The 27,384-nt window shown below is 50.8% G+C and overlaps 1 protein-coding gene across 4 annotated transcripts in view; it reads left to right on the forward strand.

Annotated features, from left to right (window-relative positions):
* Positions 1 to 10,257, forward strand: part of LOC138487603 (uncharacterized) — a 277,207-nt gene extending 266,950 nt beyond the window's left edge. For 2 of the 4 annotated variants that reach the window (XM_069614071.1, XM_069614073.1), the window contains exon 8: positions 9,242 to 10,257. In XM_069614071.1, the coding sequence (XP_069470172.1) occupies positions 9,242 to 9,463 (222 nt within the window). In that variant the 3' untranslated portion in view covers positions 9,464 to 10,257. The remainder of the gene's footprint in view (positions 1 to 9,241) is intronic. The other 2 variants (XM_069614072.1, XM_069614074.1) reach the window with 1 other exon arrangement.
* The last annotated feature ends 17,127 nt before the right edge of the window (positions 10,258 to 27,384 follow it).

Below are 27,384 nucleotides of genomic sequence, written 5' to 3' on the forward strand. Positions count from 1 at the left end.
GGTTGTGACTGGATGGGAGGTGACTGGATGGGTGGTGACTGGATGGAAGGTGACTGGATGGGAGTGACTGGATGGGTGGTGACTGGATGGGTGGTGACTGGGTGGGAGGTGACTGGGTGGGAGGTGACTGGATGGGTGGTGACTGGATGGGAGGTGACTGGATGGGTGGTGACTGGATGGAAGGTGACTGGATGGGAGTGACTGTATGGGTGGTGACTGGATGGGTGGTGACTGGGTGGCAGGTGACTGGGTGGGAGGTGACTGGATGGGTGGTGACTGGATGGGAGGTGACTGGATGGGAGGTGACTGGATGGGAGTGACTGGATGGGGGTTGACTGGATGGGAGTGACTAGGGTGGGTTATAACTGGATGGGGGTGGGTGATGACTGGATGGGTGATGACTAGATGGGTGATGGGTGGACTAAAGCCCAAAGTGCAGATCTGTGGTTGCAGGGGCGGTAGGTTCCAAGGATTGGGAGTTTCAGATCTGTGGTTTCAGGGTCGGTAGCTCCAAGGATTGGGGTGTTAGATCTATGGTTTCATGGGAGGTAGCTCCAAGGATTGGGGGTGTCAGATCTGTGATGGCAGGGGTGGTAGCTACAAGGATTGGGAGTGTCAGACCTGTGGTTGCAGTGGCGGTAGCTTCAAGGATTGGGGGGTGTTATATCGATAGTTGCAGGGGCACTAGCTCCAAGAATTGGGCATGTAAATCTATGGTTGCAGTGGTGGTCGCTCCAAGGATTGGGAGTGTCAGATCCATGGTTGCAGGCATGGTAGCTCCAAGGGTTGTGGGTGTAGATCTGTGGTTGCAGGTGCGGTAGCTCCAAGGATTGGGAATGTCAGACCTGTGGTTGCAGGGGTGGTAGCTCCAGTGATTGGGGGTGTCAGACCTGTGGTTGCAGGAGCGGTAGCTCCAAGGATTGGGGGTGTCAGATCTGTGGTTGCAGGTGCAGTAGCTCCAAGGATTGGGGGTGTCAGACCTGTGGTTGCAGTGGTGGTAGCTCCAAGGATTGGGAGTGGCAGATCCATGGGGACAGGGGCAGTAGCTCCAAGGATTTGGGGTGTAGATTTATTGTTGCAGTGGTGGTAGCTCCAAAGGATGGGAGTGTCAGACCTGTGGTTGCAGGGGCGGTAGCTCCAAGGATTGGGAGTGTCAAACCTGTGGTTGCAGGGGCGGTAGCTCCAATGATTGGGGGTGTCAGACCTGTGGTTGCAGGAGTGGTAACTCCAAGGATTGGAGGTGTCAGATCTGTGGTTGCAGGTGAGGTAGCTCCAAGGATTGGGGGTGTCAGACCTGTGGTTGCAGCAGTGGTGGTAGCTCCAAGGATCGGGATTGGCAGATCAGTGGGGACAGGGGCAGTAGCTCCAAGGATGCGGTGTGTAGATCTATGGTTGCCGTGGCAGTAGTTCCAAGGATTGGGGGTGTTAGATTTGTGATTGCAGGGATGGTAGCTCCATGGATTGGGGGCGTTAGATCTATGGCTGCAGGGGCGGTAGCTCCAAGGATGCGGAGTGTAGATCTATGGTTGCCGTGGAAGTAGCTCCAAGGATTGGTGGCTGTCAGATCTGTGGTTGCAGGTGCGGTAGCTCCAAGGATTGGGGGTGTCAGATCTGTGGTTGCAGGTGCGGTAGCTCCAAGGATTGGGGGTGTCAGATCTGTGGTTGCAGGTGCGGTAGCTCCAAGGATTGGGGGTGTCAGACCTGTGGTTGCAGGGGCGGTAGCTCCAAGGATTTGGGCTATGAGGTGCCCTGTCCCATTGTTTGCACATGAAGATCTTAGAACACCACAGTGTAGCTAAGGGGTGGAACAGCAGCTCCAAGACTAAGCTGATGGTAATGGGGGGTCTCTTGGCCGTGCTGCGGTAGAGTGGACAGGGGACTCTATGGTGTAGCCACAGAGTTTTGGGCCACTTGATTCCATGGGGCTTCATTATGAGGTTGGAGGTAACCTATTAGCGCCGTGGCTGCCTCCCGGTCCCGGTAATCCCTTACGGGCCACCTCGTAATGAAGCCCCATGTCTCCAGAAGCATTGAGCAAACAAAAAATGCAGTTATCCGTAGATGAACTGCACAACCTCCTATAGTTGATTCGTAGAAATGTATGCGTGAAGACGCTGCATAATCCCCTCCAAGACAACAACCCTATTTAAAGAGTGTGTGTTTTAGATATAAGACAGCATGTCAGAACTCATTTGTTTCAGGTTTATTTAATCATTTTTTAATTGTAGAAAACTTTTACAAAAAGGCATATCAAATATATTAATAACACATCTATAAAAAAACCAGTTGTCAAGAACACATATTTTATCACATCAACAAAAAAAAGGCTCATATCTCACATATCATTCCTTGCGTACACTTTCATCCCCATGCAGACAAAAAACCACTCGTACTTGTGCAAAAAACGCAATCCTGATAGTTTTGTTCTGTGACTCAGAACATCTCATCCGTATGGGTTTGATATTTTGGTAGTTCCAAAAGTGCCTATTTAACAGTATTTTTTCCATCAAAGGATATAAGAACACTGGGTAGGTATTCCAAAGTGATTCTTCATGGATCCATATTAATCCCCATCTTTTATCTATGAAAACCCAAGTTAAGGCTAACTCTGGGAGGAGTGGGCTCTATGGTGTTGTCGACTGGAGTTTCGGGCTGCCAGAACGGTCTATACAGCTTCCGTCTGGTGCACCTCATCAGGACGTATACATTACAAACAAAAACACAGTTACTAAAAACAGAATTCAAATTGATGTGAATTGACGAATTTCATTCAATTTCAAAGAGCTAGTTTCTTTTGCTTCACAAGGTGTTCATTAGTGGTGATCCAAATATGTTTTTTTCAGAAAGCCGCTCCTACCAATGACCAAGGGCAAAAGGAAGAAGAGAAACAAAGAGAGAGAGAGAGAGAGAGAGAGAGAGAGAGAAAACGAGGTTTACAATCCTTCTCTATAGTTTCCTTCATGCTTTCTTTAACATTTGTCTTAGCTATTGTGAATCTTGACATGCTGCTTTGTCCTAGGAAATGCCCGAGTATGCTCTGGGCATATCCCAATCTCAGGTTAGTCTACCCATATTTCTAACAGCTGAGGCAAAAAATGTTCTCCCTGAAAACTCTGGAAGGGAAAAGATATTGACTCTCATGGGATGTCCTCCCAAAACCCACCCCTCTCCCAAAGAGGGACAGTGCGGCTGTAACACCCGTCAATTAAAATCAGAAAAAGTCTGAATTAGAATTAAGATTTGAAAATGAAGGGAAGCATTGAGGGCAAGGCTCCAGCCAGGGCACTTCATGCCAGTGAATTGTGGGGATATGCAAGTACTGGCACTCTGCAAAATGCTGAAAGTATTTTCATGAAGTCATTGCTAAGAGAGGCCCAGTGCTCTGCTTCTATTGGTGCGTGTGTAGACGGGCCAGGCCAATGACTGAGGAGGAGGTGCTCAGGCCAGCCTTGCTAGGAGCTAGACTCTGGGTTGCCGAGGAGGACAGTTTATAAGGTCTAACTGCAGGAACTGTTGAGCTGTTGCCACTAGTGTAGCTGGGGCCCTGAAGTCCCTGTGGTGTGGGGGCCCCGTGTCAAATCTCCTGGGAGAGGGGGAACTCAGGCTTCAAAAAGTGCAGTGCGTGCATTTCCATAGGTCTCTTTCATCCCCCCAAACCGCCCACCCCTGACCCAATCTACTTTTTTGGTAGCATCAGTGAAGGATGGAATTTTAACACAAACAAACTGCAGAATTATCACGGATGCAGGGAACTCATCTATTTGAGCTCTGTCCAGGTGCTTGTGATTCTGGAAATGCATTGGAGGGACAGGGCCTCCATGTCCTTGTCCTGAAGTCATTTTATCATGTGTGTTTCGTGTTATTTTCTGCACAGGTGTCCATGTGGGACTCCTGGCAGTGCAGCTCTTCCTCTTTTTTGGTTTGGTGAACAGACCGTTGGGATACCCTTATGGCACCCATGGGTGGGGGTACAACCCTGTGCCCCTTGTGTATGTTTTTGGGCACCTGTGTGTGGCCCACAGAACAGGGTATGGGCTGGTGGCAACTCCATGCTGAATTTGACCGGTGTTCTGAGTATCCTCCATTTTGGGATACCCAGGCCCTTCCATTGGAATCAGTTGATTACTGATAGGAGACAAGATGGCCCCTGTGGCCTCTTGCTTTCTATTGCCTGTCACCTTGTTCCAAAGTCCTGCGAAGCCCTGACTATGTCCCTTCCCCTGACTGGCTGCTGAGTGGAAGAACCATATATGGTATTGTGGTGAAGTCCAGGTCAGACTGGCTGGAGCCTTCCCAATGACTATATGTTGTGGGTACGCCCTTGGAGTGGGACCTGGGTGAATGGAGTGTTTGACCAATATACATTTCAGGTTATGGGTTTCTGGTTTTTGGTGTGTAACACAATGACTGAGACAGCCCTGCCCGAAACTGGTATGAATGCAGTGTAGTGTTGAATGGCTGGGTACTTGTCCCAATCCACATTCCTTGTTGTGCGTGTCTGAGAGGGAGGAGTATGGCCTGAATGCACTGTGCACCTGATTGGCTGCCTGACTGCCTGAATGCCCTTCTGAATGATTGGGTGCTGATCTTGGCACGGCAGAATCAATGAGAGACAGAACAGTATATCTGGGGACCTTTCACTTACTGGAATTGTTCAGAAGCTGAAGTTGAAACTTGATGCTTGTTCTCGACGCCGGGCCGGAAGAAGAAGGTTGACTGCTGTTTTGCTTTGAAGTAATCTGAAAGCTGTCATGCCTGCAAGGAACTGATCCTAGAGAGGACCAGGGTAGGAGACCTCTTCCCGAGCTACGAGGGAATATCATGCACCAGTTAACCTTCACCAAGTCAGTCCTCAAAAGGCTGCCGACCGGAGCTGGGGACATCCGAGGAATCTGAAGCGAAGCACCCGGACATTGAAGTCCACCACTGTCGACCATCATCGTCAACCAGAGCTTCAACGCTCCCTTGCTTAAGACATTTGAATCAAGGACTCCCTTGCTCATCACCGTCGACCACTTTGTCCCGCCTGAGAAAGTTAAGGTCGCCGACGAATGGAGGAGAGTCCGCCAGTGGGTTTCCTTCCACCCGAAGTCGTCAAAGATGCTCACGAAGATCCGAAAGCAAGTTGTGGTCGAGTCCCGGTCGCGGATGCCAACCGTCAACGACCCAACACACTTACTGTGCCTACGTTCTTCATTGACTCTTTGCAGCAACGAACTATCGTTGTCGAGGTGCACCGGATGCCTCATCTACGCAGGATGTACATGACCCATCAACGAGCACCACAAGGACCGAAGCTGCTGCCTTGACAACATCGTCCACCTTTCTGTGAGGGATCTCGATGATCCGTGGCTCCTGTCTTAAAGGGAGTTCACTCAAGATGGATACGTCGATGAGCAGATGTTGAACTCTGCTAAACCAGGTACATTGGGGTAGTAGAACATTTATAGAAGGAAATAAGACTCTGCTAAGCAATATATGGACTGGGCTTTTTTAATATTTTATTTACAGAACTGTGCCTGACGGTAAGGACGCAGTATTCTGCCAATTGTTAAACCAACGTGTTTTCCTCCCAAATCTATGGTTGATACCTTTTGCTATTGAGTTGTATGCCATTAGAAACTGTCAGCAGTTGGTGCATTTTAATGGAGTAAAAGAGTAATTGTGGTACCACATAAAAATGGAACATTCATCATTATATTATTGCCTGAGCACAAAGTGTGTTATTGTATGTGTGTATAACTTGAACCTTATTTATATAAAGAACTGTGTTTTCAGTAATACAGTGTGTGGACATTCCTTTGTGGGGGCTTGGGGACTACACTGTCTTATGAACCAGCTCGCATCACCTCCTGAGAAGCAAGGCCTTGATTGCTCGTCCATAGCTACCCTATAGAGAATCTTGGCTGGGTTGTTCTGTGCTTCTATTCTGCCATATCGAGGGCAGGAGTACAGATACCCCCACCACCCCCTTCCAGTCTTTACAGCGCTCTGGGGCAAAATACATGCACACCTCCTAATTTGCATATGGATTGCAGCAACAGTAGTGACTTCACAGAAAAGGACATTGCAAGGAGCGTCATCAGCCTTTGATACTTGGAGGCATCATGTACGTGACTTTAGAATAAGTTGCCATAAATAAGGCAAGTGGCAAATAACTGGGGTGCAAAATACCTAAATTGCACTATTATTGTATACGGAGGAACTCTATAGTCATTAGGCTTTTTTTTAAATAGCATGATATATTAACATAAGCTATGAAGTGAATCACTTACAGAGCTGCAGATAAGACATTGGCCCTCATTACGACCCTGGCGGAGTGGGTCTACGCCAGCGGTATTCGCGGCGGACCCGTCCGCCCTACTACGAGATCCCGTAGCGCCATGGTGAGTTTTCCGCCCGTTTTTTCCGGGCGGAAAAATCCATGGCGCTACGGGACCTCGTCGTTAATTACGCCACCGTAATTTACGGTGGCGTAATTAACTCCTTCCCCACTCCCATTATACCCTATGGGGCAAAAATGGGAATGGGGAAGGGTAAAATGGGGATTGGGGATTTACCGCCCCGCCAAGGTCGGAATGGGGCGGTAAATCCGCCAACCCCCATGGTGGTATCGGCAGCTTTCCGCCGTGCTCCATGGTGCATTTTGCACCACGATCTCCGCCAGGGTCGTAATGAGGGCCATTGTGTGATTAAATGATTTGCCCAGGATCACACACTTTGGTTAAATGGTGAAACCGGCATGTGGACAATTTACGTAACTGTGCACATCTTCCCAGGTTTAGTTGATATTTATTAAGATTTTGTTTTACATTTGCTGTGCTTAAATAATACTTTATTTATAGCAATGCCTTGGAAGCAAACCACATTACATAATAAACTAGCCTTGCATAGTAAACTAACTATACACTATATACATCGTCATAGCAATATATTGAGCAATAAGGGTATGGCTTCAATTTTATTCTCCCCATCCTGCATGCAAAGTCTCAGTAGCATCATGCAGATTAATGTGAGCCTAGCAAACACCCCTTGGGCTTTAAAGCCATAGGGCCTCATTACGAGGCTGGCGGTAAGGGGTTAACGGTGCCGGTAAGGATGCCGTTGCCGTTAACCCCTTACCGCCGCATTACGAGGTCCCTTAGCGGGTCCCACTAAGGCCAGCTGGTAAAACCATCCATCCTTAGTGGGAGCCGCCAAAAGACCAGGGAGCTAATAACGGGCCCGTTATTAGCTCCCTCCCCATTCCCATTGAGCCCTATGGGGGCTTGAATGGGAATGGGGATGGGTATTTTGAATGGGGACTTACCGGGTCCTCCAAGGTTGGAATGACCCGGTAAGTCCCCATTCAAGGAACCTCGACACGAGTTTGGAGGCAGCCATGGCGCTAATAGCACCATGGCTACCTCCAAACTCGGAATGACCCCTATAGTCATTATTCCATGATGTATGCAGCATTATGGACCCATCTCACTTCTGATCACTCCCTCCCATTCACATTTCTAAAGGGACAAAAGTCCCTGCTAATAGTCCCCTCCCTCCCCATCTATGCCTAATGGCTCACATTGAAGTTCTCTGGTGACTCAGAGCAAAGTGAGAGCCACTCTGCTGGCTGGCGCTCTGTGGGACATTGGAGGTCCTTACGACCTGGGCGCAAAGGGATACCAGGCACCGGTAATGACACTGGTGCCGGTAAACCCTTTGTGCCCTATTCCGAGGTCCCTTTGCGGGTCCTTCCTTAATGCCTGGTTTTACCAGGAGTTATGGACGGGACCCGCAAAGGGATACCGGGGTCAATAACGGTACCGCAATTTGCGGTACCGTTATTGCCACCTTCCCATTGATCACTATGGGGGCTCAAATGGGAATGGGGAATGGCTCTGGTGAATGGGGAATTACCGGTCCCGCCGACCTCGGACTGGACCGGTAATTACTCCCTTCACTAGACCGGAGTTGGACCGATTTTGGAGGCAGCAATGGCTCTAATAGCGCCATGGCTGCCTCCAAACTCGGAATGAGGGTCATTGTCCTGGCAGCGAGACACCTCTCCCGTTGGGCACCCGCATTAAGGTGCCGAATGAGAGCAGTGTCCCATTTACAAATGTCCAGGTCTGGTTCTCAAAAGGGCCTGTGGGGGGACAGCTTTCCCCTTATGTTCCCCACTCGGTACACCACTGCCCATGACATGGAGGCCTCCAGCAGCCAAGCGTTCCTGCTGCTGCTGCAGGAAACCGAAGCCCTCGATCCCTGGACCATCGCCTCATTATAAAGTTTGGGGGTAGCCTGTTATGGGCCTCAGGGCGTGTCGGGGTCTCACTCACACACACACTCGCGCATGCAGGCAGGCACACAGAGAGAGGACGCCGAGACGTGTGTCTGCTCTGGTCGCCGGCGCGAACTGCCGGCGCACCGCCTTTAATGTCATTAGCGCATGCGCGAGCCTCGATGCAGCTCGCGCATGCGTACATAACTATAATTGCTACGCAACATAGCCTTGCCGGTAAAACCGGCAGGCTGCCGCCAAACTTGCAATATTTTCCGGCGCCCGCGAATGGGCCATTACCGGGGCATTCCGGTCCCATAGGGCTGAATGGGGAGGTCAGTGCCTGTGCATCCGACATGCTGTGCTGGCGGGTGCCTTTCTGCACGCCAGGTCAGTGCCTTTGCATCCGACATGCTGTGCTCGCGGGGGCCTTTCTGCACGCCAGGTCAGTGCCTGTGCATCCGACATGCTGTGCTCGCGGGTGCCTTTCTGCACGCCAGGTCAGTGCCTGTGCATCCGACATGCTGTGCTCACGGGTGCCTTTCTGCACGCCAGGTCTGACCTGGTGGGCAGAAAGGCCCCCGCAAGCACAACTCGTAGTTTGCCGGTCCGGGAACTACAGTACCGGCAAGCTTACTGGTACCGTAGTTCCCAAACCGGAAAACTCATAATGAGGCCCAAATTATTTTGAGCAAACCTTTCTTTGAAGGTGAAAAGAGTGGGAGGCCAGGTACAGCAGTAAGATTAGTGGGGTGGTGGGGGTGTTGTCTCATGTCCCTATGTCCCCCCTTTTTATAGGTTAACCTACTGGATCTCTCTTATGGTTTTGGTTTTACCTTTCTTTTAAATAATGTTTGTAAAGGCAAATGTTGTGTGTGTGTGTGGTGGGAGCCCCTGATTACTGGGGCGCCGCGTTCATCACTCGTGGCTGAATGGACATGTGCCTGGCACCCTAACAAGGCCTGCTTTTCTTTGCAGCTGGAGCGGGTGAGGCAGCAGTTTGTGGCAGTGTCGAGGCTCACCGTCTGCTACGCGGCGCACCTAGAGCACCTGCGTCTAATGGACCAGTGGGGACAGGGGCAGCAGGGGCAGCAGGAGCAGCAGGACAGAAGGCGCGCCCCCGACATCCCAGAGATGTTCCACTCCATGCTCCAGCAGGTGGCCCGCAAAACAGCCAGACTTAAGCTCAAGGGACTCTAGGCCTTGGGTCATGAAAGCGCGGCCTCAGGATGCGGAGAACCCTGCAAGAGGAGCCTTCTTCCAACCAGAGTATGGCGAGCTAGAAAGAGCCAGGGCGTTGCTTGGCAACAGAGTCCTGACCCCGGCATGGCTTCCTCCCAGGGCCTGAGCGGATGGCACGTGTTAGAAGTGAGCAGTGACGTGTATAGCGTCACCGGAAGAGCCCTGGGGGCCACGGGCTGGCCTCTCCGAGCAGATTGTAAGTCCAAGCAAAGAACCTGACTTGGGTGAGGGCCTGGCACTGGTAGGTAGTGTTTGGAGACCACACGGACGCCGAATCCTGTGCGCAAACATTGCAATAAACACACGTTACTCATATGTGCAACCTCGCCATCTGTGGGGCCGAAGGATAATGTCTTTTGGGATGTGCTGGACCCTCGTAGGGCGAGCTAAACCCTCACTGTCTGCATATTGTGCTCCAGCTATTAAAGGAGCACGCCTGGTATGTCATATGTTGATACAGTCTGGTTTCCACAGTGAGCCTCGTATGTGAACATGCCTGTATTTATTTTCTTACAGCCTAAGTCATACAATAAGGCATGTGCTGAGCTGTGACTCAAAAATATCTAAAAATATGCCTCCTGCAATTTGAAACACCCCGAATTGGGTTCATGTTCATACACAAATATCTTTAAATGTTGTTTTTTGTTTTGTCATGCAATGATGTATAACTTCAGACTGTGTCAAACTTGCCGTACGTCTTCTTCTGATTGTAGTTAGTTTTTACTAGAATAAATGTGTTATGTTGTGTTTTACTCGTGTAATTGAATGCTTTTCCATTAGTCTCTAGACGCTTGAAAGGCGAGGTAGCTTTGAATCAACGCCTTTCTCTTGATTTTCTTTGATCCATGGGGTGTCTGTCCCTTTAGTGCTTTAATGCTTTAATGCTTTAATGCACGTTACTCGTGTTTCAGTACAGAAGGTAGTTTTAAATCGTGAATGCATTTCATAAGTAGGGAAAGCGGTGGGCACCGGTGGGCCACATCAGTGGGGAGGTGCAGGCTTCAGCGGCACCACCAGCGCTCCTTACTGTGGCACTCCCCATCAGGATTAACCAGAGAACAATCCCTTTCTTTAAACGAGTGCAAAATAAGGGCGGGGAGCAGATACATGGCGCTAAGAACGGCGGGTAGTTAGCCCTCAACCCCCAAATTCCACTGTCAGAGCATTATATGCAAGACACCCCACCAAGAACCACTTCCAAGTCCTCCATTGACCGTGGCTGCGCGGGTTCACAGAGGGCCCCAAAACCACTCCAAGTCTCAGAGGCTATTCAAGGGGTTCATTGACAGTCTTGTGGTCCTAAGGTTGTTCCCCACTTCTCGTATTCTTCTGCACCTCCTCCCCAACCCAGCCCCCCCAGACCCGAGGTTGGTAGCTCCAGGAGATTAGGGCCTACTCTATGCGTTGGCCTTGCACTAGTCGCGCAGACCCTAAAGGCAGCTAAGACTCCCCCGGGGACCACCTCATTGCCCCTATGCTACTCACCTGTTCCTTTTCTACAGGTAATGGGAAATTGTGCCTTACAGACACCCTTCTGCCACGCTCTCCCTCCTCTCTTCTCTCCCCCGCAAGTCTCTCGCTCCTTGACTCTCTGACTCCTCAGCTCTCCTGGGCTTATCAACTGTCTCAGGCCCCTGAACCCTTCTAAACCCTCTCGACTGTCTCTGGCCACTCAGCTGCCTGTGGGCCCCCCATGTGTCTCTGACCCCCTCAGCTGTCTCTGCCTCCTAGCTGTCTCTGGCTATTCAGCTATCTCTGCAACTCAGTGAGGGGTCTGTGGCCCCTTAGGTGTCCCGGGCCCCTCCACTGCCTGTGGCCCCTCACCCCTCTAGACCCCTCAGCATGCTTTCCTATGCTCCTCAGCTCTCCCAGCCCCCCCCTGACTGCTTCTAGCCCTCAGTGGTATCAGTTCCCTCAGTGGTCCATGCCCCCAACTGCCTCTGGCTCCCTGCTGTGTGTGCCCCTTCAGCTCCCCATGGCATCTCAGCTCTCTCTGGCCTTTCAACTGCATCTGGATTCATAGCTGTATGTGAACCCTTTCAGCCCATTTGCTCCCCAGCTGTGTCTGGCCCCTCAGCTGGCTTTGGCCTCTCCCTGACTGTGGGCCAGCACCGTCGCTCACCCTTCAGCTGTCCCTGGCTCTTCAGCTGTATTTCCCCTCAGTGGTCTTTGCCCCACAGCTGGCTCCGGCTTCACCACTCATTGTGGCCTCTTAGCACTCTGTTGCCCATCAGATGTCCCTGGTGCCTCAGCTGTCTTTCACCCTTAATCAAGCCCCTCCACTTCATGTGGCTCCTAAACTGTCACTGGCCCCTCAGCTCTCTCTGCCCCTCAGCTGTCTCGCCCCATAGCTGGCTCTTGCCTCCATAACTGCCACATTCGTCACCACGGGAGGCTAGATGTAACTGCTGCATCCGTCATCCCGGGAGGCTAGATGTAACTGCTGCATCCGTCACCCCGGGAGGCTAGATGTAATTGCTGCATCCGTCACACCTGGAGGCTAGATGTAACTGCTGCATCCGTCACCCCTGGAAACTAGATGTAACTGCTGCATCCGTCACCCCAGGAGGTTAGATGTAACTGCTGCATCCGTCACCCCGGCAGGCTAGATGTAACTGCTGCATCCGTCACCCCGGGAGGCTAGATGTAACTGCTGAATTCGTCACCCCGGGAGGCTAGATGTAACTGCTGCATCCGTCACCCCGGGAGGCTAGATGTAACTGCTGTATTCGTCATCCCGGGAGGCTAGCTGTAACTGCTGCATCCGTCACCCAGGGAGGCTAGATGTAACTGACGCATCTGTCACCACGGGAGGCTAGATGTAACTGCTACATTCGGCATTCGTCACCCCGGGAGGCTAGGTGTAACTGTTGCATTTGTCACCCCGGCAGACTAGATGTAACTGCTGCATCCGTCACCCCGGGAGGCTAGATGTAATTGCTGCATCCGTCACCCTGGGAGGCTAGATGTAACTGCTGCATCCATCACCCCGGGAGGCTAGATGTAACTGCTGCATCCGTCACCCCTGGAAACTAGATGTAACTGCTGCATCCGTCACCCCAGGAGGTTAGATGTAACTGCTGCATCCGTCACCCCGGCAGGCTAGATGTAACTGCTGCATCCGTCACCCCGGGAGGCTAGATGTAATTGCTGCATCCGTCACCCCGGGAGGCTAGATGTAACTGCTGAATTCGTCACCCCGGGAGGCTAGATGTAACTGCTGCATCCGTCACCCCGGGAGGCTAGATGTAACTGACGCATCTGTCAACACGGGAGGCTAGATGTACCTGCTACATTCGGCATTCGTCACCCCGGGAGGCTAGCTGTAACTGCTGCATCCGTCACCCCTAGAAACTAGATGTAACTGCTGAATTCGTCATCCTGGGAGGCTCGATGGAAATGACGCCTGTTGCCAGGCAGTGCTCCGGAACATCCCCCAGCACCGGACTCACCCAGCTCTGCCTGCCTGATAACATCCTGCCCAGGCGTAGTCTGGTAAAGTCAGACCTCGATGTCTGCGGCTCTCTGCGGATGAGGCGCAGACCTACAATAACTCAACCATCTTTTCGGTATCTTACTTGATGTCCATCCGAACAGTCGTGACAGCTCCACCTGACTTCCGTACCCCAGCACAACCAAGCAATCATTGTACTCCTCAACTTATTTCCACTCAAAACTACGTCGATTTTATCTTTCCTTCATTTATTCCCAATTTTGCAGTTATTGACCTTGGATTATGGAATGCAATATCGGGTTGCAATAAATCTTCTGCCGTGCTCAATCTTTTTCTAAGACACAATTTACACTTTCTTTGTATCACAGAGACATTGATTCCTCCATACAACAGCACTGTCGCTGCCTCTCTGTCCACCTCGCAGAACTCTTTTACCCATAACCCAAGTCCCTTTGCTCGAGGAGTGGGTATTCTCTTTCACACTTAGCTCTTCGTCCTCGGCACTTTCTGCCTATTCCTCCTTTGAATTTTCTTAAACATCTTTTGTGAAGCCCACCCTATTTCTTTTCTACTTGTCTATCGATCTCCTGGCCCCGTTGGTTCCTTCTGCGATGATATCGATCATCTTCTCTCCTATATTCTTCCTTCTCCCACCCCTCACATACTGCTGGGTGAGTTCAATCTTCACCTCTTGTCGACACACTCCACTCTTCCTTTTCTCTAAATTCTTTACTCCCATTCCCTTTACCCCACCTACTCCTCCAACTCATAGTTCTGGTTCTTGTCTAGATCTAATTTTCATCTATTCTTTTTCTGCCTCTTCTGTTTCTTCACTTCCAGTCTATCTTTCTGATCACTATGTTCTTTCTTTGTCACTTTTTCCTCCAGTTTCTTTGTATTCTCTGGTCTTCTCTTCCGTGTCATCTTTCTATCGGCATGACTTATGTAACTTAAACGCCTCACTTTTTACTTCTACCTGTATCTCTTCTCTTCCTCTCTACTCCTCAATTGCAACCCTGGCTGCTGATGAGGTGGCCTCTACCCTTTCTTTGTCTCTCTTTTCTTCTCTTGATTCACTCTACCCCTCATCGCCCTTACTTCCTACTTGTAAACCTTTGCAACCATGACTCACTCCTCACCTATGTTTGATGCACCGCTTTCTATCTCGTCTTGACAAACACTGGCTCAAGACCAAATCTACAGCGGGTTACTCCTCATACTTTACCCATCATGCTCTCTATGGTGACTGTTTACTCTCTGCTAAACGCTTATATTTCTCTGATCTCCTACATACCCACTCTGCCCACCCTATGCATCTTTTTCAAATTCTTTCTCGTCTTCTGTCTCCCCCACTCCTGACTATTCAGCTAGCTCTACTCTTTTAGCCTCTGACTTCGCTCAATTCTTTTCCTCTAAAGTAGCCTCCCTCCGCTCTGACATTGAAGCTTCCATATCACCTGCACTCTCAACTTGTTTCCCTCCTGCTTCCTCTACCTCTATTTCCTGCTTTCAACCAATTTCCAATGCAGACTCTTCTCTTGTATTGGCAAAAGCCCACCCCGCTGCTTCCCGCACTGTTCCAATTGCTTCTGCACTGATTCTCAAAGTCTATCCTTCTCTGCTGTCTTACCTCACTTCTTTCTTTAATATCTGTCTCTCGACCTCAAATTTTCCTTCATCCATAAAGCATGCTTCCATCATCCCAATTTTAAAGAAACCTACTGCTGACCCATTGCTTGTGTCAACTTTTCATCCTATCTCCTTGTTACCCTTTCTCTCAAAATTACTTGAATGGTTGGTTTACTCTCAAGTTTCTACTTTTGTTTCTAATTCCTCTATCCTTCCACACTTCCAGTCAGGCTTTCACTCTCGACACTCCACTGAAACTGTTCTTCTCTCTCTTTTGAATTCACTACTTATTTATTTAATTGTTTCTTATAACACGCCTAATACCATACTTGAGTTTGTTTTCTAAGCGCGGATCCGGGATTCGAACCTCTGTTGGTCTGCTATCCTCCATACTGCATGCTATTCTAAACATTCTTCCCTTCTTATTCCTCTGGATCTTTCTGCTGCGTTCGATACCATTGATCACTCCCTTCTATTGGCGCCCCTCTCTTCCTTCGGTTTAATGGGTTCTGTCCTTTTCTGGTTTCCGTCATACCTGTCTCAAAGAACTGTTTGTGTCTCGTGGGCTGGCAAATCATCAACGTCTTTTCTGCTTATTCATGGTGTTCTACAGGGGTCTGTTCTGGGCCCTTTCCTGTTCTGCCTTTACATCCCCCTCTTCCTGCGGTTATTTCCTCCGTTGGTCTCTCTCACCACTTGTATGCTCATGATACTCTCTTTCTCTTCTTTTTCCACTGACATTCAGCACTTGCTTTCTGCCTGTCTCTTACCATCACATCTTGGATGCTTTGTCACTATCTCACACTTAATGCTGGGAAAACAGAGGTTCTCTTTTTCCCCGCTAGCGCTCTTCCCCCTTCTCGTCCTCCCCCCTTTGATTTCTTTCCCCCCATCCCACCTTCCAATCTCTACTATGGCTTGGAATCTGGGGCTTTATCTTGACTCAACCCTATCGTTCTCTCACCACATTTCCCTAACGTCACGTGCCTGCTGCTTCCATCTGCATGACACCCGCAAAGCTCACCCATCTCTTACTTTTCAAGCTTTGAAACTGTTGATCTCTTCCTTGATTTTTTCCCGACTCTTCTACTGCTCTTCTGCTCTCTTTGGGCCTCCAATTTCCCACCTTGCCCCTCTAAAATCTGTCTTCAATTCATCTGTTTCTCTTCTCCATCTTCTCTTTTTCCGATAGACCATCTCGGCCCTCCCTGGCTATTCTTGCTTCTTATCGTTTCATTCTCAACTCATATTTCATTTCTTATGTCTCGTTTTCAAGTCCCTCTACGGACTCGCTCCTGCCTATCTTTCTGTCTTGATATCCTTATATACTCCTTCTCGTTCTCTTCGCTTTTCCTCTCAATTTCCCCTGGAGGCACCTCGCCCGCATGTGCTCAATCTCTTTCATACTTCCGCTCGTTTAGCTCCTCTGCACTGGAACGGCCTCCCCTACTTTATCCGTTCTATTTCTGCCTATCCCCTATTTCGTAAATCGTTGAAGTCACATTTTCTCCAACATGTTTGATTAATTGTTTTTTATTGGTTATCCTTATTCATTTGTATTGTAGCGCTATCTGTCTCTCTGTACAGCGCCTTGGTTTAAGGAGCTACTTAAAATATAAATAAATACAAATAAATGACTCCCCCATTACTCGGTGGTCCAACCCACCCCATATCTACCTCCATTTACCCTGGCTCGCCCCACCGCTAGCACCCCAGTACACATCCTTACAAACCATCGCCCTCTTGATGCTAAACTGAACACACCTGATACAACTGTGACTATTAGTACTGCCTGCCCAGGCGACCATAGGCTAACCAGACTGGGTGCCCAATCTGAAGTACCACGCACTGCCTACCACCACCGTACCCTAACGATGTCTAGGAACATCAGACTTCACACATGCACGTCTCCCCCTCATGGCATTTCTGTCTCTGAGTCTGCATCTCCCCTGAACCACTCTTCAAGCCAAAGAGCCAACTGCATGGAAATTGCGCCCCTACACCTAACACACTGCCGTCAACATCCTCCACAATACTCCTGCTTCATTACCCAACAGCAGCGTAGATCATGCCATCAACCTCATGTCCCTAGCACAGTCGACTTTAGCCAGCCCGACCACCCTGACTCACCACTGTACAGTGCCTAGAACTGCTCCTCTAGCCACCTGCCTTCCAACATGATGAATGCCATTGTATCCAATCCTCCTGCCACATCTATAATTGGTGACCTGAAATGCACTGCCAGTCACATGCCGCAGAGAACCTCCACTATCTGCCCCACTAACCCTCCCACTGCACCGCCAGATATTGGCCAGAAACACCCTCCCACATATTTGCACATTAGTTCGGCGAATATCAGCCTGCTAATCCCACCGTCCCACCACTGTGCTGCACCCGAGTCAATGCTAGGTCCATCCAAGTTCATTCCTTAGATGTCCTGCACCTCATCACGGCAAACAACCGAGACCTCCTAGCCGTCTCTGAAACTTGGCTCCATGCCGCCTCTGGCCCTGCACTGGCCCTGGTTATTCCACCAGGATTCACCAGCCTCCTTAGCGATAGACTCGGATCCAGAGGAGGGAAGGTAGCTCTGATCAGGAAGGATCCCCTCTCTGTTAGACAGCTCAGCTCTTCTCACATACCCAACTGTGTCCTACTCTCCTTCAAACTATCACTCTTCCACACCGCTACTATTACAATGCACATCATCTGCCACCCTCCCCGGCCCAATTCTATCTTTAGAAGACGACCTACTGCATGTGCTCAGCACTGACATGAAGCCTACCTTCAAAATCATCCTTCTCTGTGATCTTAACCTAGGTCTTCACCATGAGGATGATACTCATGCCTCTTCCCTAGAGAACTCCCTCAACATATAGTGACTCCCACTCACGTCAAAGTCCGGATTCTAGACTGACTCGCTGACCACAACTGTCAGGCTTGTGTCCTATCCTACCTTCCTTGCCCTTGAACTGACCATCATGTCATATTTTACGTCTTTCCTCCAAATAACCTTCCTACACGCTAAACCTTACCTCTGCCCTCCACGTTAGCATGCAGCTCCCAGAACTTAACTAAAGGCCGGATCCTGCCTTTTCTGAGCAAGCTACAATCAGCTCAACTCCCTCACACAGATCCAATCAGCCTAGCCGACCTCTACTGCAAAACTATCACTCAGGCAGTCGACACTATCACCCCCCTGGTGCATCGCAAACCAAAACCCTCCACACATTTTATCTCATGGTTCACTCCGGATATCCAAGTCCCCCACTCTAAAAAGCATGAGGCTCAAGCTAAATGGAGGAAAACACACTCTGACACAAACAAATCCCTCTTCTCCACATTGGCCAAAGAGTACAAACAGGCCCTTCGAGGGGATTGGGTCCTCCGACGTATTCCATATCTATGACAGGTAATGTCCACAGCTGTGCTGCTTTGGAAAATGTTCGGCGTCTGCGTCCTACGTCGATGCGCTGTCCCCGAGGACCTCCTCCGACGGCCGATGTCACCCGATGTGATAAGTAGGACGCACGACGCCGTAGCCTCAATTCCGTTTTTTCCGCGAACGTGTTCGCTTCGTGAATCTCGGTACGCCTTGACTCTTTGGAGTTTTTTGTATTCTTCTCGGTTCTTTCAACCTGTTCGGTTTTTGTGAAAAAAGCCTGTTCTCGACGATGTCTACCTTGTCTTTCACCCCACGTCCGCACTTCAAGAAATGCGGGGACTGTGGGTCCAAGATGTCGGTCACGGACTTGCTTGACGCATGCCTCTGGTGCCTCGGGGAGGCCCACGATATGGACGACTGTGTCGACTGCCAGTCGCTCACGGCCAAGGCCTTGCGGGAGCGCAAGAAGAAGTTGTCGGTAGGTCGGGTGTCTAAGCCCCGGAAGTCGAGGTCTACGGGGCTTTCGACGGATGACTCGAGAGGCGACTCTCTGCGTCATCATCGGAAGTCAAGTGGGTCTCCTTCCAGGAGTCGGTCTCGCCGCTCCTCTGCCTCTTCGAGCATTCCCGGAAGCACTGGCATCGGTCGCCTTCCCCGTCCTCTTCCAAGGACTCCGCCTGTCGACGGGTTGCTTATCCCACCATTCAAGCGACACCAGAGGAATGGGCTTCCTTCGGGAAGAAAATGTTGGCGATTCTTGAATCGCAGGGCATCGGTCCGTCCACGCCTCCGAGTGGGGTCGGTCAGCACCGGTCGAGAGACACCGCTCGTACGCCTTCGGGCTTGGATGGTCAGCAAGGCTCGCGGGAGAGGTTCCGCTCGGACAAGGGTAGCCATTCTCGCCATGTCCGTTCCAGGTCCCGGTCCTCGACGCACTCGAGACCGCGTGATCCTGTGCCGTCTTCGAGGAAGACGTCGATGCCTGTGGCGCCGTGGTCGGCGCTGCAGCTGACATCGACGCCGATTCACTCGACATCGATGCCGATTCTTTCGATGCCGGCGCCGACTCGTTCGGCGCCCTCAATGCCTTTCGAGGCGGTGGTGTCGGAGGGGCCCCGTGGCACGGGGGAAGCCCCTAGAAAGGCTCTGGCTAAGGTCAGGCATATCTTTGGTCCCCAGGTGTCTTCCTCTCACCGCCTGGAGTACATTTCAGAGGGTGATGAAGGCTCTGATGAAGGCTTGGTTCTGGTTACGGTGCCAGATGAGCTTCTCTCGGCCATAGCCAGTTTGATGACCTGAGGCAGTCACTGCATGATGCCAGTGGACTGTACACCTCTCCGGAGGTGGAGTTTTGTAGGCCGGAGCCTGGCACTCATGCCGATTCTTCGTACCGGCGCCCTATGTCTCGGGTCACCGAGTACTTGGGATGGTCGGCTCCCCCAGGGGAGTTTGTTCAGGATGATCTCATGGACATCCTTGATCTTGGTCCCCCCACTGACCCGGTACTGCCGTTTCATATGGCTCTGCAGAGAAGGGTGGCGGCGGCTTGGACTGCTCCGGAGAGTCTCCCGGCAGTGGGCAAGTCTTTGTCGTGAAAATACCGTCCAGCCAGTAGCGACCCCTGCTACTTGTCCAGGCACCCCACTCCGGAGAGTTTGGTGGTGCAGGCAGCTACGGCCCCGGCAAAGCAGGCGTCGTATCCTACCATCCCTCCGGAGAGGGACGACAAACATTTTGATGGCTGGGCGAAGAAAGTGTTTTCTTCAGGGGGTATGGCGCTTCAGGCGGCCAACTCCGTATGTGCCTTGTCTCGTTTCACACACACTCTGTGCAACTGTGTTGTATTAGCGGTTGAACATATTCCCTAAGGGGACGAATGGGATGGTTTCCTTGCTATGGTTCAGGATAGCAAGGATAACATGTATGAGGCCGTTCAGTCGGGTTTGGACATGGCAGATTGTGTCAGCCTGTCCATGGTGGTGAGCACCGTAATACGCAGGTTTGCGTGGTTGCGGAAGTCTGGGTTCGCTCCTGATGTGCAGTCCCGGCTCCTCAACATGCCGTTTGACGGTGAACATCTTCTTGGCAGCAAGGCTGACGAGAGCCTTGAGAGGTTGCAGACCTCCAAAGCTGCAGCGAAGTCGTTGGGCGCTGCAGTTCGACAACCTCTGCCTTTTTGTCCTAGGGGACAACAATGGAGGGGAGGTTCCTTTCGCTATTACTCGTTCTTCAGTAAAGCGAGAGGAGCTGTCAGTCAAAGAGGCCACCATAAGAGTGCCAGAGGTGGAAAACAGGGTACTCGAGGTGCCAAGGCTGCTCGGGCAGTTGCCTCTTTGCCCTCAGGCAACGCCGCAGCCGCTACTACTCAGTCATGAGGCTAGGTCCCATGGTTCGCCGGTTGGGGGAAGGCTGGCGCAGCATCTTGTAGAGTGGCGTGCAATTACTTCAGATGTGTGGGTTCTGGAGATCATAACCCACGGCTACTGTCTTCCTTTTCGGCAGAGGCCTCACGACAATCCACCTAGGAACCTCTCTTTGAAGAGTCCGCATCCGCTCCTTGCTCAGGAAATTCAAGCCCTGCTGGAGAAAGGCACCATAGAACTGGTGCCTGTAGCGGAGAGGAACAAGGGATGGTATTCCGATTATTTTTTTATTTCAAAGAAAGACGTGGGATTGAGACCCATCATGGACTTGCGCGGTTTGAACAAACTCCTCAGGAAGAACAAGTTCAAGATGGTTACTCTCTCTCAAGTCCTCCAGGCCCTTCAACTTCAGGACTGGTTGGTGTCTCTCGACCTCAAGGACGCTTACATCCATGTGCTGATCCATCCCAAGCACAAGAAGTACCTGAGGTTCGCGGTTGGCGACTCGCACTTTCAGTTTCGGGTCCTGCCGTTCGGATTGACCTCCGTCCGAGGGTTTTCACCAAGCTCATGGTGGTGGTGGCAGCGCATCTCAGGAAAGGGGGGATTCACGTCTACCCCTACCTGGACGATTGGTTGATCAGGGGGAGCTCTACCGAGCAAGTCCTGGACCATCTGTCCGTCACCTGCCACTCCCTTCACAAGCTGGGCTTCTCCCTCAATTTAAAGAAGTCCCATTTGACGCCAACACAGCGGCTCCAGTACATCGGAGCAGTGCTCGACACATCCCTGGGGCTGTGTTTTCCTCCCCAGGTGAGGGCTCTTCACATTCAGCAGATGGTGCACAGGTTTCAACTTGCCCAGACTCTCCCAGCGTCTGAGTTCTTGAGACTGCTCGGCCTCATGGCATCCTGCATTCTTCTGGTGCCAGAGGCCAGGTTGCGGATGAGATCTTTGCAATGGGCACTCAAGCTCCAGTGGTCTCATTCCTCCGGCAGGATGTCGGACCCTGTTCAGGTGCCGCCCTTGGTCGCCCAGGACCTCTGTGGTGGGCCGTCAAAGGCAATCCGATGAAGGGGGCCCCATTTTGGCTGCCCTGGCCGGAAGTGACGATCGTGACAGACGCATCCCTCACAGGATGGGGAGCTCATGCCAACGAGTTGACAGTCGGCGGTCGTTGGTCTCCGTCGGAGTCCAGACTCCATATCAATCTGTTGGAGCTGAGGGCCGTCAGCCTAGCCCTGAAGGTTTTTCTGCCGACTGTGCGAGGAAAGAGTGTCCTGATCCTGATGGACAACACGGTGGCCATGCACTACCTCAACAAAAAGGGGGGGCAGGGTCACTTCCTCTGTGCAGGGAGGCGATGCAGCTCGAGTTCTGGGCCATCCAGCAGGAAGTTTCGATCTCGGCTGTTCATCTGGCCGGAGACGACAACGAGACGGCAGACGCTCTGAGCAGGCAGAGCACGATCTCTCACGAGTGGGAGCTGGCTCAGGAGATTCTCCTGGAGATCTTCGCCCTTTGCGGGACCCCTCAAGTGGATCTCTTTGCCTACAGTGTCAACCGGAAGTGCGAAAGGTTCTGCTCGCAGGAATTTCCTCCAAAAGGAGCCTTAGGAGACGCGTTCGTGGTGGAGTGGTCATTCCCTCTGCTGTACGCATTTCCTCCAGTCCCCGTCATCCCGCCAGTACTGCAGAGGTTACGGAGGTTCGGTTCTCAGATTATCCTCATTGCTCCGGCGTGGGCCCGGAGGACGTGCTACCCGGACCTTCTCGACTTGACCATCTGCCCTCCATGTCGTCTTCCCTACCGAGACGATCTGCTCTCACAGGGGAGGGGGGGGGGTCAGGTTCTCCATCCAGAGGTCAGATCCCTCAACCTTCACGCTTGGCTTCTGAAAGGTTGAGGTATAAGGATTGGGACCTCCCTGAAAACGTGATGGAGGTGTTGCTCTCGGCCAGGCGGCCGGCAACAAAGTCTCTGTACCGTTGGCGGAAGTTCTGCGACTGGTGCAGAGTTAAGAATGTGGATCCTTTTGAGTGTGACATTCCCATGGTTCTGTGTTTTTTGCTTTCCTTGGCCCACAGGGGCTTGCAAGTGGGACCATTAAAGGTTACCTGGTGGCGCTGTCCATATTTCAGCGCTCGTCTGAAGAGTGTTCCTATTTTAAGATTCCTTTAATTTCTCAGTTTTTGAAAGGGCTCACTAATGTGTTCCCTCCGTCACCTTTTCTGGTGCCCGGTTGGGATTTGAACCTTGTTCTTAAGTTTCTTATGGGTGCTCCGTTTGAGCCTTTCCATTCTTGCCCTTTGAGACTGTTAACTCTGAAAACTGTGTTTTTGGTTGCGGTTACTTCCGCTCGCACAGTGAGTGAGTTACAGGCACTTTCAGTTAAGCCACCCTTCACTGTGTTTCATAAGGACAGGGTTGTCCTTAGAGTTCGTCCTTCCTTTCTTCCGAAGGTGGTTTCAGAATTTCATTTGAGCCAGAAGGTTGTTCTTCCGGCGTTCTATCCTCCTCCACATCCTGGTAAGGAAGAGGAGAGGCTCCATAGGCTTGATCCTAGGAGAGCGTTGAGCTTTTATATTTCGCGCATGTCCCGGGTCAGAGTGGACGATCAACTTTTCATTGGTTACGCTGGAAAGCGTTTGGGACAAGCTGTGACGAAACAGACTTTGTCTCGTTGGATTATTTTAGCTATCTCTGAGTGTTACCGCTTGGCGGGTAAGGACCCTCCAGCTGGCTTGCGGGCCCATTCTACCAGGGGAGTGGCTGCGTCTACTGCCCTGCAGAGGGGTGTTCCTATTCGTCACGTCTGTGATGCAGCCACCTGCAGTGTACGTCACTACTCCCTCGATTCCATCCGAGGGCAGGATCTGGCCTTTGTCAAGTCAGTCCTTTATTCCGCAATTTGATTGGGCATGCTAAATTTGTGTTCTAAATTCTTTTCCCACCTCCTTGCTTGGTACTGCTTTGGGAGTGTGTCATAGATATGGAATACGTCGGGGGACCCAATCCCCTCGAAGAACAAGTTACTCTCTTACCTGGTAACGGTTTTTCGATGGGATGGTCCGACGACGTATTCCATATCGCTCCCTCCCTACCTTCCCCGCTGCAGAATTTCTTATGCGATTGCAGCTTGCGTTTCGCAAGGCCTTGTGTGTCTGACTGGCAGAAAACTGGCGTCACACGTTCTGTGGGAAAAAACGACAACTGAGGCTACGGGCGTCGTGCGTCCTACTTATCACATCGGGTGACGTCGGCCGTCAGAGGAGGTCCTCGGGGATGGCGCATCAACGTCATCGACGCAGGATGCAGACGCCGAAAATGTTCCGAAGCAGCACAGCTGTGGACATTACCTGTCATAGATATGGAATACGTCGTCGGACCATCTCATCGAAAGAACGTTACCAGGTAAGAGAGTAACTTGTTCTTCTACAAGCCAACACCACTACATATAACACCTGTGACGAACGCCAGGTGGCAACAAGTAAGACAGACATAAGTGATCACAGTTCAAGGGTGTTTATTGAACAATTAATTCTATATGCAACTGCTGTATCCATCACCCAGGGAGGCTAGATGCAACTATGACATCTATCACAGGGAGGCTAGATGCAACTGCTGCATTTATCACATAGGGAGGGTAGATGCAACAGCTGCATCTATCACCCTGGGAGGCTAGATGTAACTGCTGCATCCATCATCCAGGGAGGATAGATGAAACTGCTGAATCTATCACCCAGGGAGGATAAAGCAACTGCTGCGTCTATCTCCCAGGGAGGTTAGATGTAACGGCTGCATCTATCAACCAGGGAGGATAGATGCAACTGCCACATCTGTCACCCAGGGAGGCTAGATGCAACTGCCACAGCTATCACCCTGGAAGACTAGTTGCAACTGCTGCATCCATCACCCAGGGAGGCTAGTTGCAACTGCTGCATCTATCACCCAGGGAGGCTAGATGCAACTGCTGCATCTATCACCAGGGAGGTTAGATGCAACTGCTGTGTCCATCATCCAGGGAGGCTAGATGCAACTGCTGCATCTATCACCAGGGAGGTTAGATGCAACGGCTGCATCTGTCACCCAGGGAGGCTAGATGCAACTGCTGCATCTATCACCAGGGAGGTTAGATGCAACTGCTGCATCTGTCACCCAGGGAGGCTAGATGCATCTGCTGCATCTGTCACCCAGGGAGGCTCGATGTAACTGCTGCATCCATCATCCAGGGAGGATAAAGGCAACTGCTGCGTCTATCTCCCAGGGAGGTTAGATGTAACGGCTGCATCTATCAACCAGGGAGGATAGATGCAACTGCCACATCTGTCACCCAGGGAGGTTAGATGCAACTGCTGTGTCCATCATCCAGGGAGGATAGATGCAACTGCTGCATCTATCACCCAGGGAGGCTAGATGTAACTGCCACATCCATCACCCAGGGAGGCTAGATGCAACTGCTGCATCTATCAGCCAGGGAGGCTACGTGTAACTGTGACACAGGTGCTGGCTAGTACCCCCTCCTCAACTGATTCTTCCTCTGAGGAAAGTTCATCTTTGTCTGATGGAGTCTTGGTTCCCTTCTTCTTTGAAGTCTTCCTCTCCTTGATGAGATCAGGCAGACCCAGGGAGGTAGCTACTATGTCTGCTGAAGAAACAGCCTAGACAAGAGGTCACCCTTCCTGTAATTGGCAAAGGGAAAAAGCCGGAGGCATACAAAATCCTTTGTGGAAGATGGGGTCCTTAGATCCACTGTATGGTGGTCTGAGTCCAAAGTTCCAAAGAGAAGGTAAGTAAAGAGACCCAGGAGGAACTCTAGAAGGTGTATTACTTGACAAGAGAAGAGAGAACTGGATCCGGGATTTGGGCAGCTGTATGACAGAGCATGTACTAGACGAATAAGAAAATAGGGTATTCGACACAGGACACACTTTAAAACAGAAGTTCCAAACAGCCGGGAAGAATGGAAGATGAAGTGCAGGAGCCTCATGGAATAAACCCTCACCCGTGATATGGCATGGAGAAGCCGCACTGAGCGGGATAATGAGGGCGGTAGCTCTGCCATGGAAGGAATGTGGCTGTTACAGAAGAATGTGGCAGAGTCACAAAGGGACAACACTTTCCACAGTGTTGCAGTGGTCCTGAAAGGCTGATGATGTAAAGCCAAGCACAGAAAGACCGCAGGATGCACTCTGTGTGCAATGCAACAGTGACCGGTGCACGCGGCTCTGAGGGAGGAGGAGCCGCGAGGAAGCCAATCCAGCTGAGAGCGAGCATGAATCAATGGGCGTACTGAAACATGGTGGAGCCGTGAAAATGCAGGGGAGGAAAGGCATGGAAGAGCTGTCCCACAAGAAAGAGAGGCAGGGGATGCATGCATCAAGGGAGGAGACAAGGGTGTCTCGGAAAAAAGCCCAAGTGACCAAGGCAGAAAGCCAAGCAGAAACTAGCATGCAAACCAAAAGGGAAACAAAGTAGCAAGGTTGCAACGCACTGAGAAGGGGGCAGAGCTAGCTCTTAAGCCGGCTTGCGGGAAAAAGACTTGCACAGGCATGAACATTCTAAATGAACGTGTTGGAACATTCAATGGAGGATCTTCCACCTCCTCCACACTCTCCAGTTGAGCAGGCCAGTGAAAATATGCCCCCTTCAGTACCTGGAGGTGCCGAGTTTCCCTGGATGGGTCCGATGCAATTGTTTGATGTGAAATGGGACTTTAATGTAGGAAACAGGCTCCCATTCTCTGATAGAGGATATCCTTTCGATTGTACTAAATACTGGAGCCTACCCTTATGTTACCTAGAATCCCAAATCCTTGAGACGTTGTATTCCTCGGAATCCAGAGGTGCTGCCATCCGAATGGGTTTCTTCCTGCGACAAAAATAATTTGGAACACAAGACAGTAGAAGAGAGGAGTGGAAGATTGGATGCAGTCTGCTGAGGGAAGAAGGTAGTTTGAGTTTGAAGGCAACCAGATTAATTTTAGCTAAGATTTTGAATGGTCCAATGAAACGGGGGGACAGCTTCGACGGACAAACCCATCTTGGTAGATATTTGGTGGATAGCCATACCACGGAACCTACATCCCAGTCTGGAACCTTTCTCTGGTGTTGATCGGCTTGCTTCTTGTACCCTTGTCTGGCCGTCTGAAGAGCCTCCGATGCTTCCTTGTGAGCCTGAGAGATGTCATTTAGAAGGGCATCGATGGTGGGTACAGAGGAATCCAGGACAACAGAGATTAGTAGGAATCTGGGATGGATACCATAAGTGCAGTAAAATGCAATCATTCTTATTGCCGTGTGGGCCATGTTGTTATAAACACACTCTGCAGTGGGAAGTAGAGCCACCCAATTATCCTGCCGGGAGTTTATGAAGTATCAGAGGTACTGTTCCATAGGATAGTTAAATTGTTCAGTCTGTCCATTAGACTGAGGGTGGTATCCAGATCAGAGAATCCTATAGATACCCAACAGATGGTACAAAGTCTTCCAAAATGTAGAGGTAAAAGGTGTACCTCGATCCAAGACGATTGTTTCTGGCAAGCCATGCAACCGGAAGATCTCTTTAAGAAACACCATGGCTGTCTCAGAGGCCGAAGGGAGACCAGAGAGAGGAACAAAGTGATCCAATTTGCTCTAAGAGTCTCCTACAAAATCAATTGAACTATGCCTCCATGGTCTGGCCGGAATGGGACTCTGTTCCAATAGTCCAATAGGTTTGCCTGTTTAGATTTACATTGTGCACAAATGCTTTGACATCCTTTTGCATCGTTGGCCAGCAAAAATAATGACCTATGAGGTCCAGTGTGGCATCAATACCCTTGTGCCCTGCTTTTCTACCCTCATGGCACCAGGTGAGTATCCAGTGTTGTAAGCTGGAGGAGGGCACGACTAACCGGTCCAGATGGAATAAAAAGTTTTTGTCCTTTCTGTAAGCATGGTCTGTCAAATCATAAGAGAATTTAGGCATAGCCTCTTGTACTTCCTGGGGGAAATGAGATACCCCAAGGAAACAGTTCCTTCTATAGAGTGACTTACCGCTCTGTCTT

This window comes from Ambystoma mexicanum, chromosome 9, assembly GCF_040938575.1.
Source record: "Ambystoma mexicanum isolate Mex_15411 chromosome 9, UKY_AmexF1_1, whole genome shotgun sequence".
Classification (NCBI taxonomy): domain Eukaryota; kingdom Metazoa; phylum Chordata; class Amphibia; order Caudata; family Ambystomatidae; genus Ambystoma; species Ambystoma mexicanum.